This window comes from Neolamprologus brichardi, chromosome 1 (genome assembly GCF_056152115.1).
Source record: "Neolamprologus brichardi isolate AB-2024 chromosome 1, ASM5615211v1, whole genome shotgun sequence".
NCBI classification, from domain to species: domain Eukaryota; kingdom Metazoa; phylum Chordata; class Actinopteri; order Cichliformes; family Cichlidae; genus Neolamprologus; species Neolamprologus brichardi.
This window is the reverse complement of record NC_142104.1, coordinates 27,076,995-27,092,402: the sequence shown is the minus strand read 5'-3', so window position 1 is coordinate 27,092,402 and position 15,408 is coordinate 27,076,995. Positions and strand designations below refer to the sequence as shown.

At 42.4% G+C, this 15,408-nt stretch overlaps 1 protein-coding gene across 1 annotated transcript; it reads left to right on the top strand.

The window, feature by feature from the left end:
- The first annotated feature begins 2,441 nt into the window (after positions 1-2,441).
- leo1 (LEO1 homolog, Paf1/RNA polymerase II complex component) lies at positions 2,442-12,154 on the top strand. Its single transcript, XM_087840229.1, has 14 exons — positions 2,442-2,533; positions 3,765-3,916; positions 4,230-4,510; positions 4,717-4,925; positions 5,193-5,294; positions 5,404-5,498; positions 5,710-5,858; positions 5,967-6,051; positions 6,141-6,235; positions 6,335-6,469; positions 9,025-9,160; positions 11,252-11,444; positions 11,576-11,673; positions 11,864-12,154. The coding sequence occupies exons 1-14, from the start codon at positions 2,476-2,478 to the stop codon at positions 11,975-11,977; spliced, it is 1,902 nt and encodes a 633-aa protein (XP_087696355.1). The 5' UTR covers positions 2,442-2,475; the 3' UTR covers positions 11,978-12,154.
- Positions 12,155-15,408: the final 3,254 nt, after the last annotated feature.

Here is a 15,408-nt window from a genome sequence, read left to right as displayed (position 1 = left end):
ATCTCCTGGTTTCATCATCTTCATGTTTCCCTCTCACCAGATATCCAAACCGATATCATGACCAGCAGCTTGTATGGCTGTGGCTCCAGCAAACATCAGCTGATACTAGAAAGTAATATTAAATAAATTCACAATAACAACAGCTTATCAAGCTTAAATGTGCTGCTGTTGTACAGCGGACACCAGCTGTTTTCCTCTGTCTTGCGCAAAGTGGGCGATAACCAAACAAGAGAGACGGGACTTGCGACAGAAAAGCTGATCAGCTCATCATTGATCAGTTTCATGATTGAAGTAGCAACAGGAGAGGGAGGGGGAGAGGGTGAGAGAAGAAGAGACAGCTGTGCAAAGATACAGAATAACTCCAACTTTTTGCCTTTTTTCTCTAGCAGACGTACGGGACAAATCGCGTTCCTTTAAACCTCAAAACAGATACCTCAATACCATTTTCTTCTGTTTGTCTGTGATAAGATTGCTTTCAGAGCCGTTGCTCAAGCAAGGGGGAGGGTCCGACCTCCTCGGCTGTAACTGGTTCTGCCCAGAGTCGATCATGACCAACTGGCCAATCCCCCACCTTTCATTGCTTATACCGTTACAAAAAACAAACAAACGAACAAACATGGGCTCATAAAAACGAAAAATCACCATTCAGTCCAGCTGTGACTGAGAGGATAATTAAAACTGATAAACTGGATTTAAAAGGAGGGAGCGAGGGACACTTAGCAGCATATCAGTCAGTGTGAAAACAGGCCATAAGATTCAGGAACAGGGGGGTAATTTGCTTGTGATCATTTCTGATCTGACTCAGTGGTGCTGGCTTAACTTCATCTTTCCTTTACATGCAGGTCACTGATTTAGAATAGAATAGAATAGAATAGAATAGAACATGCTCAAAACTGTGTTTTTTTTGTCTGATTGTCTGGGCGTCATAGCGGAGGCAAGTGATGTCCAGATAAACTACATCTAAGGACCCAAAGGAAGGAGGCAGCAGCAGGTCTCTCTCTTAAGCATGTATTTTCACTGAATGGTCTTTTCGGTCTGCCAGTGTGTCGTGCACTTTTCAAGATTAAAGACCTTAGAAAAGAAAAAAAAAAGTTGCCGGCTCCAGCTCCTTCATATCAATATTATTTTCAGACATTTTCCCCATGACTCCACCAATCAGCTCATCTGAATCTGGAGTTTACCTGCATACATCCCATTCACTCTGTCAGTTTTTTCGCACTTACTGCTGTTGAGGAAAAACTACACTAAAAGCCATACCTTGCTCAATTGTTTGTACCTTCTTGGCTCACATAAAACTGTACACGCAGTTTTATAAGATGCCTTGTTCGTAACACAAAAACTTCAGCAAAAGATGAGGGTGCTGAGACATGCCTCGGTTCCCTATTTCCTAAAGCTGTTAAGATAAACAGCTCAAGAATTTGAGCTGCACTGAGGCGCAGAGAGGAACATGACTTTTAATGCAATCAGTTTTTCATCATTCATCAACACATTGCCTGAGAGAGGGTTAACTGGTGTCAGAGCACTTGGCTGTCGTTATGATTTGCTCCAGTGGTGTCAGACATGAGCGCCTTCCTCTAAAAAACAAAACAATGCAGGGTGGAGCAGGTTTCACGTGGATTTTTGCACAGATGTTATCTGAGAGGAAAATAAGCCTCACTGCTTTAGCATCTGGTAATAAACAAAGGTTAATAAAGGCTTACAGATGCTGTCAGGTGGCTCCCAGCACTGACACTGACACAATTCAACCAGTATAGCCAGAAGAAAAACGAAAGACAAACCAGCTGGTAAAATGCACATTCAAACTTAAGCCATAAACACCACTGTAATATTCCTACCGGTGTTTTTGATGCATTCATGAATTCATCAGTTGTGCTTTTTTTTTTTTTTTCTTTTTTTTTAATATAGCTTTCCACAGCATCACAACGCCTGCTGTTATAAAGTGAACAATAGCGTCCAGTGTCACACAGCTGCTATTCCCACACACAAAGCCACATTATATGTGTGCCATTGCAGAATTTATTACAAGCAAAGGAAAGTAATGAAAAAAGACTACAGAACAAAGACAGGAGACCATAAAACACTCCGAATAGCCAGGTTTAAATTTAACCAGACTTTGCTATCTATGTACACGTTTAAAATAAATTACACCCTCTCTGCTATATCACTGCCTACTTAGTGATATATATTCGTGATGTGTATTTAGTTATCTGTTAGGGTGCTTTTCTTTATATATATACATATATATATATATATATGGGGAGAGAGAGGGGGGGGAGAGGGGAGAGAGATAACGATGTTTTCATAAAAGTATACATAAACGAATATTCTTTGGTTAGAAGCTAAGCAGGTGTTGTTTCTCCCCCTGGCGGTTGACTAGATTTATTACATCACTTAAGCTCAGCTTGACCCGGATCCAAAATCCTTAAACCCAGTAATTATATCCTGTAGGTCACGTTTTACTACAGTTTGGAAGAAATGGCGGACATGGATGAATTGTTCGGGAGCGATGGGGACAGCGACAACGACCAGCGAGGTAATGTTGCCCGAAACTCGTGGCTTATATTGTTTAATCATCAGTTTGTGCAATTAGATGAGTGCCGCGTTGTGCGCAGCTGCGAAGCAGAGGTGAGCTTTAACGCGAGAGTGGAACGTTTCGCGGATGTTCATTATATCGAGGCAGACGTTAATAATGTTAATGTGTTTTAAACGTTGGCTTTAATGGAAACCGTCGTGGAGTTCTTTTATCCTTTACCTAGTTTCATTTTTCTTTTACTTTCTTTTTTTCTTTTTTTAAAAATCGTTTTTCAGTGTTTGGATTCACGTGATGTGTCTGAGACGGAGGGCCATGGCTTAAGTTGTTTTGTTGCTGTGGTGCAGGATCAGCGCTCATGTTTTTTAGCAGCACGACTGCAAATATACATTTTAAGATCTTAAAAAAACTTAATTCCCTTATGTCAAAATTAGAATAGTCTTCACGCACAAACTGGTGCAGCACCTAAGTTCACCTACATAATCTTTAATTTCCACAGACTTGCTACTAAAATGATTTTTACAGAAAGAAGAACAGTACGAGAAAACCGTATGACACTGTGTATTTCAGTACTCACTGTTGATCCAGCCGTACATAAATAATATTGTGATTGCATCAAATAATCCCATACAAACAACTGTGAGATATAACAGTATTTATTCAAAAGGGTCTAAATATCCTCTATGGGTATTATTCAGAGACATAAATATATTATATGTCTGTATGAGACAACGTATGGAAAACCATCAAAGCACTTTGTTGTGTTGATGCTGAAATCATCTAAAAATTCCACAAAAAGGAGCTCGTCATGCAGGATCAGTGTTGTTTACAGTGCTGCTGTGCACACAGTGATGTTTAAGGGATCCCACAGTTAAAGATGCATGATTCATTTACTGATGTTAACAAACTGATATCATCTTTGCTTGTTTTTGTCCAAAAGTAGTTGATAATTGGAAGCTTTTTCTGGCATCACTCGTTTTTTCCATAGAAATATTGTGATTTTGCACCCCAAAGAGACTTAAGGTAGTTATTTATAAATAAATATTATTTCTTTTAAACAGGATTGCCCCCACCCCTGCTTTGTTTGAACGAAACACTGGTATATGGAGAGTATGAGGATTTAAACAAGCTGAGCTTCACCTTTTTAGTCACACATTTGTAATGTGAGAGGAGTGAATAACATCTGTTTGGCACTACAAACTAGAATAAATTGGACTGCTTTATCTCTTTGCAGAGTCTGGTTCCGGCTCTGGTTCAGAGTCGGAGCAGGAGAGGCCTCGTTCTGTCAGCAACGCTTCAGGCAGCGGCAGTGACAGCGAGAGGGAGCGTGATGATGATGATGACGAGTACGAAGGCCAGGAGGCTGGCAAGCCCAGCATGAATAAGGTGCATTTTGCAGACATCGTTCAGACAGCCGCCTAATCAGTCGTTCAGCTGTGAATTTAGCCACTGAAAATGCTGCTTCAACTTCCACAGTGACCTCAGAGTCACTGTGGAAGTTGTGGAAGTATTTCTTTTGTAATGTTAATCTTGCATTGACTTGAGTTAATAAACTTTCAACCTACCTCAAACCATCTAGTATGTTTATCCCACAATGAAGGTGTCCTGTGTCTGCAGTAGAAGGACTGAGGCGCGTGTGTGTCTGTGTGACGATACAGTCATGAGCTGCATCTAAACTTATGTGTCTTCTCTGTAAAAGGAGCTGTTTGGAGACGACAGTGAGGATGAACAACACAGCGGCAGCGACAACCAGTCTGAGCGCTCGGGGAACCAGTCAGATGCCAGCATGCGCTCAGACCGCGGGGACAACGATCACTCCGACGCAGAGCAGCACAGCGGCTCGGAGCGCGACCATCGAGATGAGGATGAAGACGAGGAGGATGGCGGTCACCGGTCGGACGGAGGAAGCCCGGCTGGCAGCGGGATGTCTGGCGGTGGGAGCCCTCATTCTGACAGGGGCAGCGTTCGCTCAGACAGAAGGTACGACGTCTCACACAGGCTGCAGCTCACCGTTGTTTAACTGAGGTTGTTGATGGCACAGAGATCGGGATGCTAAAATGTATCTTTTCCAGTTTGAGAAACGGCATCAGGTCTTTGATCTGTCATAAGGAAGTGGATGGGGGATTAAGTGACTTCCAGAGGAATAAAAATCGGAATATATGTTTACCGTGTTTGTTCTTATTCAGTATGCACAGCGATCCTGGGACTCCGCAGTCTGGCCCGGGCACACCTCACACTGATGGCGAAGCTTCGGGGAGGGAGAACCAATCGGAAGATGAGAAGTGGGGTGGAGAAGCTAAGAGCGACCAGTCGGAGGACGAGGAGGAAAAACGCCACTACTCTGACGAAGAGGGAGAAAATTCTGATGATGAGGGACCGAGGAACAGGAAATCAGGTACAACCCCCAGGATCTGCCGCTGAGCCAGCCTCCAGGGTTAATCTTTTTACACAGTAAATTTCATGGATTGGGGCCATATGTGAACATTTTATCCCGAGCTTAAAACTCAGAGGTTAATATGAGATTAATTTTTCACACAGACTCTTTGCACGAGGCGATGAACTGTTTTCCTTTACTGTAAGATGTGCGTGGGTGTCCCGTGCCTCCACTATAAACGTGACATGTGGAAAATGATACATAACATTTCTTGGTTTTGTTTTTCAGAGTCTGCAAAGGGAAGTGACAGCGAAGATGATTTCATAGGACGGAAACCCAAAGCGAAAGCTGCCTCCGATTCCGATTCAGACAGCGATGCTGAAACAAAAAGTAAGCCCTAACCTTACTGGGTCAACGCAGCAGCAACCATTTGACTTTTATTTCTGCTGCTTAATTTGATATTTTTATGGTACTGAAAGTTATCCGTACTCTTCCGCAGCAAAGAAGACCGCAGCAGATGACCTGTTCGGAGAAGCGGACGACATCTCTTCAGACAGCGATGCAGAGAAGCCCCCGACCCCGGGCCAGCCCCTGGTATGTGTCTGTTCTCTCACCCTCTGTATCTCTCTCTGCACTCATCATCAAGCTCCTTTAATCGAGTCCCTTTTATACGAGATCCAAAATCCCCTTTTTCTCTAAGCCTCTCTGAGCTGATCCCTATTGTCATGGGTCAGTGGATTATACAGTGTTTGTTCACTTGTTCGTGTGTGTGTGTGTGTGTGTGTGTGTGTGTGTGTGTGTCTAGGATGCAGAGGATGGTATGGAGGGGGAGCAGGCAGAAGAGGAGCCTGCGCCTGAAACTCGTATTGAAGTAGAGATCCCAAAAGTCAGCACTGACCTGGGATCCGACCTTTATTTTGTCAAGTTGCCCAATTTCCTGTCTGTGGAGCCCAGGTCAGAGCATGTGCAGTGTAGATAAATGGAAAAATTATTTTCACTTGATGATAAGATAATTAGATGTTTTTTGACGCTGTCTTTTCTTTTTCTTTTTTTTCCTTTTAGGCCGTTTGATCCTCAGTACTATGAGGATGAATTTGAGGATGAAGAAATGCTGGATGAAGAGGGGCGGACCAGGCTCAAACTGAAGGTCTGTGTAGGCTGGAAATGACAGGTGACAGATTTTTTATTTTTATTTTTTTCCTACGTCACCTGATGTTCATCATCTTCTCCCCACAGGTGGAGAACACAATCCGGTGGAGAGCGAAGAGAGACGAGGAGGGAAATGAAACCCGAGAGAGCAATGCGCGCATTGTCAAATGGTCCGACGGCAGGTGTGTGTTACGTCAGGCTGGATGCCGCGGGGTGCGACACTGCGATCAGGACATAACTCTGTACTTGGCACGCTTTTCAGTTTCCCATTCTTTCCACAGCATGTCCCTCCACCTGGGGAACGAAGTGTTCGATGTTTACAAAGCTCCACTCCAAGGAGACCACAATCACCTTTTCATCCGACAGGGCACCGGGCTGCAGGGACAGGCCGTGTTCAAAACCAAACTCACTTTCAGGTAATGCACTAACATGCCAGTGTGGCTTTGGTAACAGGCTGCTGTTTCCTTTTAGGCATAGACTGTGAGTTGCGAGGGAGACTCCTCCTCCGTCTGGCTCCCTGACAGTAGAATATGTTCTAAACAAACTCCGGGCTACCCCTACAAACAACAACAACAGCAGCAACCACAATGGCACCCTTCATTCAGGCTCCATTTAGAAATGTACTGAATGCTTTAAGTCCCCGGATCACCTTGTGCAAGCTGCACAGGTTTCTCACAGTAAGAACTGTTTAAGCTTCTTAGCGCCCCCCCCCGAAGTCCACCTGAATGTTCTGTCTTTCACCCCACATGGGTCTATGAGGGCAAACCTGCCTCAGTGTGCAACAGGCCTCCGTGTCCAGAACATTATTACGGTTTGTTCCCTTGGAGCATTAACATTTGAGTTTTGATTAGGATTAGAACTGCTCAGCGTGCAGATGGTTACAATGCTTTTATTTTCCTTTTAAAAGCACCTTTAACTCTTTTAAAGCCAGAAAATTCACGTTTAAAAAAAAAAAAAAAAAAATGTGAGCACCTAAAGGACATACTGTATGACAAGACTTCTTCATTCACGAGGTCATGTGATACGACAGTGAACTTAAGGTTACAGATAAATACATTTTCTTAAATAAGCCAAACAGACACATGACTCCGTGTCCTTCACAGCTTCGAGTGATCTCAGCACCGTGAGTGATTTGTGTTAAATTTAATGTATTTTTAATAAATACATAGATTATATTTGTGATGATATTTTTATAATAAGTCATCATTAAATGAGGGAGCTGAGGCCAGCGGTTAATGTTTGTATTGTAAGAACATTGGTGGGGATCTAATAATGTGAGACACTCGACAACAGCAGATGTCTTTGGTGAAGTCAAACGAACACAGTGTGTTCTTTTAATCAAGCAGACATAATTGATGAATTTGTTACGTCATATACCTGGCTTAGAATCGGGGGCTTTTTAATGCGCCAGCATTGTTTACATCCATGTATGCCTACTTAATGAGACCACATTTACACTCAACAGCCAGTTTGCTAGGTACATCTTGCTAGTACTGGATTAGACCTCCTTTTGCCATCAGAGCTACTTTAATTCTTTGTGGCAGAGATTCAACAAGGTGCTGGAAACATTCCTCTGAGATTTTGGTCCATATTGACCTGACAGCTTGAGATGAGTTGAGCTTTGTGACATGGTGTGTTATGCTACTGGAAGGAGCCATTAAAAGATTGGTACCCTATAGTGTTAATGGACTGGGCACGGTCAGCAGCAGTAGTAAATAGGCTTTGGTGTTGTGATGCACAGTTGGTACTCTATGGGGTACACGTGCGCCCAACCCCTTTACACCACCACCAGTAGCGCCTTGAACTTTTGATATAAGGCCGGATGGATCCATGCTTTCATGAATTTAATGCCAAATTCTGAACCTGCCATCTAAATGTCACAGGAGAAATCTGGACTCATCAGATCAGGCAGTGTTTTTGTCTTCTGTTGCTCAATTTTGGTGAACCCAGGTGAATTGTAGCGTCTGGTTTCTATTCTTAGCTCACAGGAGTGGCACCCAGCGTGGTCTTTTGCTGCTGTAGCTGCTGCATCCAGGTTTTTATGTGATATTCGTTCAAAGATGCTCTTCTGCATATTTTCTCTTTTTATAAACTTTCCCAGTAAACTCTGGAGATGGTTATGCGGGAAATATCCAGCAGATCAACACTTTGTGAAATAGTCAGGCAGCCCGTGTGGCACCAACAACCGTATCACATTCAGAGTTCCCCTCAGATCACCTTTCTTACTCATTCTGATGCTCAGATTGAAATTCAGTAGGCCATCTTGACCATGCTCTGAGTTGCTGCCACGTGATTGGCTGATCATATATTTCTATTAGGGAACAGTCAAACAGGTGTACATAAGAAAATGGCACATTTTGTTTTGTATTTTATTGTATTTTATTTAATCCACACCTGCTCTCAGTGCTTGTTGCTGTGTAGCCGTGAATCATTGTGAACAGAGATTCCACAGCAGCAGAGTGGGAGTCTCTTTCTCATTAGCAAGACATCACAAAATAACATCAGAGGTTCTCAGTGCAACTTTTAATCTCTATATGGAGCTCGTGAAAATGTGTGAAAGCACAGGGCAATATAAAGACCAGCATGTATCTAATGCTGCATGACCTAATACAGATGACAGTTAGCTATAAATTAGCTTGTGCTTTAGTTTCCTTCTGCATTACATTATTGGCAGGGATATGCTTAACATGCCCTGTGTGCAATGTGCTTGCCCAAGATAGAAATAAAGCGTGCCGTGCGATATTAAAAACTCCACAAGGTAGATTTAATGAGTGTGGGCTAAAACAGGTTTGGCAGTCGATACTGTGTTTTTCTTTCTGCCTGTTTTTGCAACACAGAGGTGTGATCTATGTGTTCATAAAGAAGAAAAGGGAAAAAAATGTGTGAAAACCTCCCACTCTTAAGAGATGCACTTTTATAAAGACGTACTGGGGAAATGTTATTATTCAGGCTGTTTTTTCTGCACTTCCAGACCCCACTCCACAGACAGCGCCACCCACAGGAAGATGACCCTGTCTCTGGCTGACCGCTGCTCAAAGACACAGAAGATCAGAATCCTTCCCATGGCTGGACGAGATCCCGAGTCCCATCGCAATGAAATGATCAAGGTAGCACGAGCAGTGCGGTGTGGGAATTCTTTTGTTACCACAGAGACCGGAAGAGTCGGATGAGGTCAGCTGTTGACAGGCACCATGGCTGCTTACATAATAACATAACCTGACATGCTTACATAATGTGGTCACACATTGGCGAGTGAAATGGAAACCGAGTCGACCAGTCTACAGTTGTGGTGATGCATTTACTGTCAGCTCGAGAAAGACTGCAGACTACATTGTTCTTCACTGTGCAGCATTAGCTTAAAATGGCTTTTAAAACATATAAACACACATTTGTCTCTTTGTATTTTAAACACTCGTGCCCTGCATGATGACGTCTAATGTGCATCAGTGGGGATTGTGTGAGTTTGAATAATTAACAATAGATGCCCAAATACTAGACATCAATTACGCTTCCCCCATTGTTTGTAGTCAGTACTCCCAGTTGGTGGTTCTTAAGTTATCATAATTACAGTTCAACAGCAACAAGGGTCAGTGCCTTTTTACAAGTGTATGCCAATCTCACATTTCCACAGAATGTGGATTTCAGGTGTGATCTCAGTATACCTCATAGGTCATTCCCCCTGTTGTGCCTCTACTTTACTGGGTTTAGGTCTTTTCCAAACCGGCTGTTTCAGTACCAGCAGCTGAAATCAGGCTGCTTTACTTTTAAGAAAAAGCATGACATCTGTTAGATGTGGTAGGAGCAGCTAAAATGTAGTAGATATGGAAAAGGGTGGTAATTGGTGACCGAAAGCCTTAAGCTTGCACTAAAGTACAAAAAACACACCAGTAGCCCACAGCAGTCTTTGTTTATAGGTTTTCTATATCTTTTAAGTTTCCACAGTTTCTAATCGCCTCTGCAGTGTCATAATTCTGACACTGATCTAGCCTTTGGGCAGACAGTCAAAGCTAATCATAATGGGAGCTTCAGTAGCTGCGCAATGTGTAGATTTCAAGAGCAATGGTGGGCAGAGGGGGCCACAGGTTGTCGTGTACCCACATTAACTGCCCACTCCTGCTCTAAAGACCATGGGGTGTTGAAGCTGTGGCTCTGGAGATCCATGCAGGAAAAATGGATAAGGAATACTTGTTTGCTTTCACCACCAACACTGCTGGCTTTAGTCAAAATCAAATTGAAACTAAAGATATTAGACTGTTATATTGTTTTATTTACTATCAAAGTAGCCTCCTTTTGATTGGATTCAGGTAGGACTCAAAGTAAACAGCATTGCTTTATAGTTACCCAAGTCAAGCTTCTGTTTCAAAGTATGCTGAAACAAGCTAATGGATATTTTTTCCCTCTCTTCACAATTGTTTCATTGTTGGTAATAAAAATAAGAACATGATAAATGAATTTGATTAGATTAGAAAACACAGTATTATTGTAATGAAAATGCAAAGTTAAAGCACTAAATAATCATGATCGTGAAGAGTAGTCACATGTGGTAAAAGATTTGAAGTATTTAGATATATTAGTAATACTGATGGGCTAAGTTATACACAGTAGACAGTTTATTCTGTGAAAGCTGGGAAATTCTTTTGCCACTGCAAACGTATGGCAGGTAGCTTAAATAAGTAGGAACATTAAGACTCAAATATGTTTTTTGAGGGTTCAAGAATTGCTTAAAAACGGCTCTTTTGATAGTAAGGTTTGATATAGACATTGTAGATGCCTAATAATGTTCAGACTGAGTAAGCGTGTGTTCCTGTTTAAAGTTAAAGGTTATTGAAGCAAATTTTTTGACTAACTGGCACTAGCTGATCAAACTTAAACTGGGCAGGAGGGCAAATGTTTTAGAAAGTAATGACCCCTTCTCTTGTTTGTCCTTACTCTGCCTGCAGTTGTCCTGCTGAACAACAAGCAGGGTAAATGTACTTTAGAGCAAAAATGAATAATAGGCTCATTTCTTATTGGTTTTTCCAACAAGGCCAGCTTATTGCTTTAAAGGGAAATTAATTAGACTTTTCCCACACCTAACATAAAAAGCGACCTTTTTTCTCAGTGTGTTTGGGGGAAAACAATTAACAACTAAGCAGCTAGAAATTAAATGCCTTGAAATGATTTTTGTATAAACTCGCCACTCGGGTCTGTCTTGGCAGAAAGAGGAGGAGCGGCTGCGTGCCTCCATCCGCAGGGAGTCCCAGCAGAGGAGGATAAGGGAGAAGCAGCATCAGAGAGGCCTGAGCAGCAGCTACCTGGAGCCCGATCGCTATGACGACGAGGAAGAGGGCGAGGAGGCGATCAGCCTCGCAGCCATCAAGAGCAAGTATAAGGGTGGAAGTGGCCTGAGAGGTGAGGATGACTGCGTTTCACATTGACTGCTGTCGTTTTGTTTGTATAATTTTTTTCCTCGTATGTTGAGACGTGTTTGGGAGCTACAGAGGCCTGATGCACACGCTCTTCTCTTTCTGCCTCACGTACAGAGGAGCGAGCCAGGATCTACTCATCAGACAGTGATGAAGGTTCTGATGACGATAAAGCCCAGAGGCTGATGAAGGCTAAGAAGTTGGACAGTGACGAGGTAGGTGCAGTGATGTGGTTGACAGACAGGGGGCGGTGTGAGGCAGGACACCGTGTAGAAAAAAAGCCAACTTTTCTCATTATCCTTTGTAACTAAGCAGGACAGCAAATGCTAGACTCTTCAGAGTAGGGATGCTTTTCTGCACTCACTGTTGAAGTGTAACTGAACGCTGTTTGTACTCCTGTCACAGGAGGGCGAGGGATCAGGCAAGAGAAAGGCAGAAGATGACGAGGAAACGGCTACCAAAAAGGCAAAGAAATATGTCATCAGCGACGAAGAAGACGAGGAAGACGACGACGAATAATTCATCTTCCCTTATCATTCCACTGTATTATCAGTGCTCAGCCCACATGGCATATAAACAGCCATATTTTTTTGTATATTTTCTTATGACCTGTGTGTGGGTGGCTGTGTCTGTGTGTTTGCTTGTTTATGTTGTGTACAGAAGAGGTGAGAAATAAAAAAATAAAAAAACAAAAAACGGTTGTTTTATGTAACCAAAGCTTCTCGAGGCCTCTTCATCTTTTTAACACTATGAATCATATATATATGAATCACGCTGTTGCGATGTTATGAAACAAACTGTTACGTTTCGAGGGGAGGCTGTTATTGGCATAATTGCTGTGGGCTGCCAAAAGATTAAGTTAATGGCATAGAAGCAGCATCTGCCATTTCTGTTCCTCTCCCTCATGTACACACATAATTGACCAGTGTTTTCAGTGCGCTGGTTTAGAGGTGGTGGGGTTTTTTGGTTTTGTTTTGGGTTTTTTGCCGTTCGTGTGAATGTTTCAGGAAAGAACCGGGGAGTGTAGTGTTGTCAGAGGAGGAGACGATGCCAAAACCCACCTGATAGAAGACACGAGAGATTAGAGGATTTGGGGTTTGAGACAAAGGAGCTCTAGTTCTGTGGGAGAAGATCCCCCCTCAATAACCTGCCTGCAGAGGAAGGAGTAGGAATATCTACTTCTTCCTGTACAAGCAGCTGTGGGAAGTCCCAAGCTTTCACTGGCACCCCCTCTGATTTTCTAACCCATGCCATTGCTACACCTCTGCTAAACAACCAGCCCTTATAGGGCCTGCTAATAGATACCCTTTTAAATTGTCAACCATAGATCGGTGCCGTTATTATTGCCAAATCGTCACTGTTTCAACTGTCAGGACACCAAGGGTTTTAGAAGATGTAAAATCTCACAGAAAACCTGCAGATTTGAATAACATAGTCATATAAACAAAGAAAACATTTTAAATCTCATATTAAAATGAGATATGACAGCCTGCCTGCAGCTAAATGCTGTAAAAGAAACACTAATTAGTGTTACTATTGGCAAGCTAACCTGGCTTATTATTCTCCAAACTGCATAAACAACCTGTTTGCTTCACTGAGCAATGTGCAGGTTGAGACCAACACAGGCAGCTGCAGCCACTATAACAGTGAAGTATCACTTCACTTGATTCATGACAACCTCATGAAACATTTACGGCATTTTAGGGTTTGTTTTCTTACATTATTATTTGGCAAATTATATATTTACCAATGTACTACTAGAGCCTATCTGTAATAACCAAGCGGTTTAACTTACCAATACGTTTTTGTATATATAAAAGGGAAGCATTGCTTTTGCAAAAACTGTATCCTCAAAAAAACTCATAATGTCAAACAAATGAAGTCAACACCAAGTGACAATGAGCTGACACTGATCGTTCTAATCATGAATAGGAAGAAACAGGTTCTGGGTTAATCCCATTCTCATAAGCAGTCAGCAGCAGGAAGAATTTTATGGTTTGATCCAGCAGTTGAAGCTGTACCTTCATACATATTTAAGGATGTCAGTGGGGCAGTTTGAGCTCCATAACTGTACCTTGTTGTGGACTAGACACTGCTGTGTGAGTCAGATCCACCCCTCACTCATCACATCTGGTTTCAAAATATCAAGATGGTGACAGCGAAAAGGGTCAACTCAACTCTAAAGACCCTTATACGTTAGCACCTGCTTGGGTTGGTCATAGGACCTGGTACCAAGTTCTCTTTCAGAACCTTCTCTGCCGGGATTCCAACCGATTCAAAAAGACGTCAGCAGACTGCATACCAACGATTGGCTGGTCAGAGGGGTCACTCGATGAGTCATGAGAGCATCTCCTTCACGAAAATCACAACCCGGCAACGAGGGAAATGGCTACAAAAGACAGCGCTGTGGTCCTCGAGTCTAACTACAAGCCACAGACGGAGCAGCAGGTATATCGTCTCCTCGACACTCACTCATACTCGCTCTCTCTTTCTCTTACACACACACACTATAAGAAGATTGTTGATTTATGTATCTGTGCTTTTTCTTTTTTTGTGTGTGTTCCAGGTGCTGTATGTTTGTTTGGGAGTTTCCTTTGTCTCTTACAGGTGCACCAGTTGGTGATACATTGTGCATTGGTATTTGTTTTTATTCCCCCCATTTCTATCCCCCCACCACCACTTCTTTTTTTGTCTCTTGCCTGTCTTGCCTTAGACATTGCCATACTATTCCACATATGATGCAATATCTGAAATGACACAAAAACAAACGAATAAACGAACAGATGAAAGATGAACAAGAAGAGCCTATAGAGACTCTCCATAGCTGTTCTAGCAAAGGCATAATGTGTTCAGCACCACAATGCAGCATTTGCAATCAGAATTGTGATCTGAAAGATTGCAAACGCTGCCAGACAAGACAAAACAAAACAAAACAAAACCAAAAGTCAATATTAAATAAAAAAAAATAGAAACTGTTTTGGAAAATACAAAACTAATTCTGGTGCCAAATGTCAGCCAGTAGCATTAGTGGGATCACCAGTATGAAAATATTAATCTTAGGCTTACAATCTTTTCAAATTCATCAACTTGATAAGTTTTAAAACATTTTTTTCTGTATGCTCAAATATGTCACTCTGTCAAAATGCTGATTTGGTATAGTCTAATAGGCTTTATTTCAAAATGCACTTCTTTATAGGCTCTTACTTTCACCTATTTTTTTTAAAAAAAATCTTCATTAAAAACACACCCTCAAGATGAACTTCATGTGCTGCTATTGGCTAATTCATTAGGTAATTCAAGTCCTGAAGCTTTACCAGGACCTTTACTAGGAAAGGGTTCAGTCCAGTCCAGTTGGTACGTCAGTCCTCCAGCTGTTAGAAAACAAATGAGGCTGACTGAGGTAATGTGACTTGATCCCTTTTGAGCTACACCGTAAGAGGAGAATGTAGGGAACAACAATCCTGGTAACTGATTCAACTTCATCAGCCAGAATGACGCAGAGTGTCGCACACACAAGCATTGAACTGGGTTCCCAGATAGATAACAGCCCTGGAAAGTGACCTCTTGCCCAGCTCCATCCAGACAGAACTGGCTGTAGCCAACAAGCCAATACAAAACTGGTAAAACACGAAGTGATTAAGTAAGAGTTGCATAAAATGGGTGCATTCTCTCTCTTGACAACGGCCCCTCTGTGCTGCGCTCACACACACACATACTTTTGATGTATCCAGAGACTACTGTCATTGCAAGAGAACATATCAAAGAACTCTTGAATACTGTTCACATGGTACAGCCTTATGTGCAAGAGGGGGACGGCAGTGTTTAAAGAGCTATGGATATTTTTATGCACCTAAACCACTCATTGCTGTGGGCGACAGCAATGAGTGATGGAATAGCGTTAGCGTTTTCCATTTCGTTTACTCAGAAGAGGCCTGTGAGCGCGCAGATGT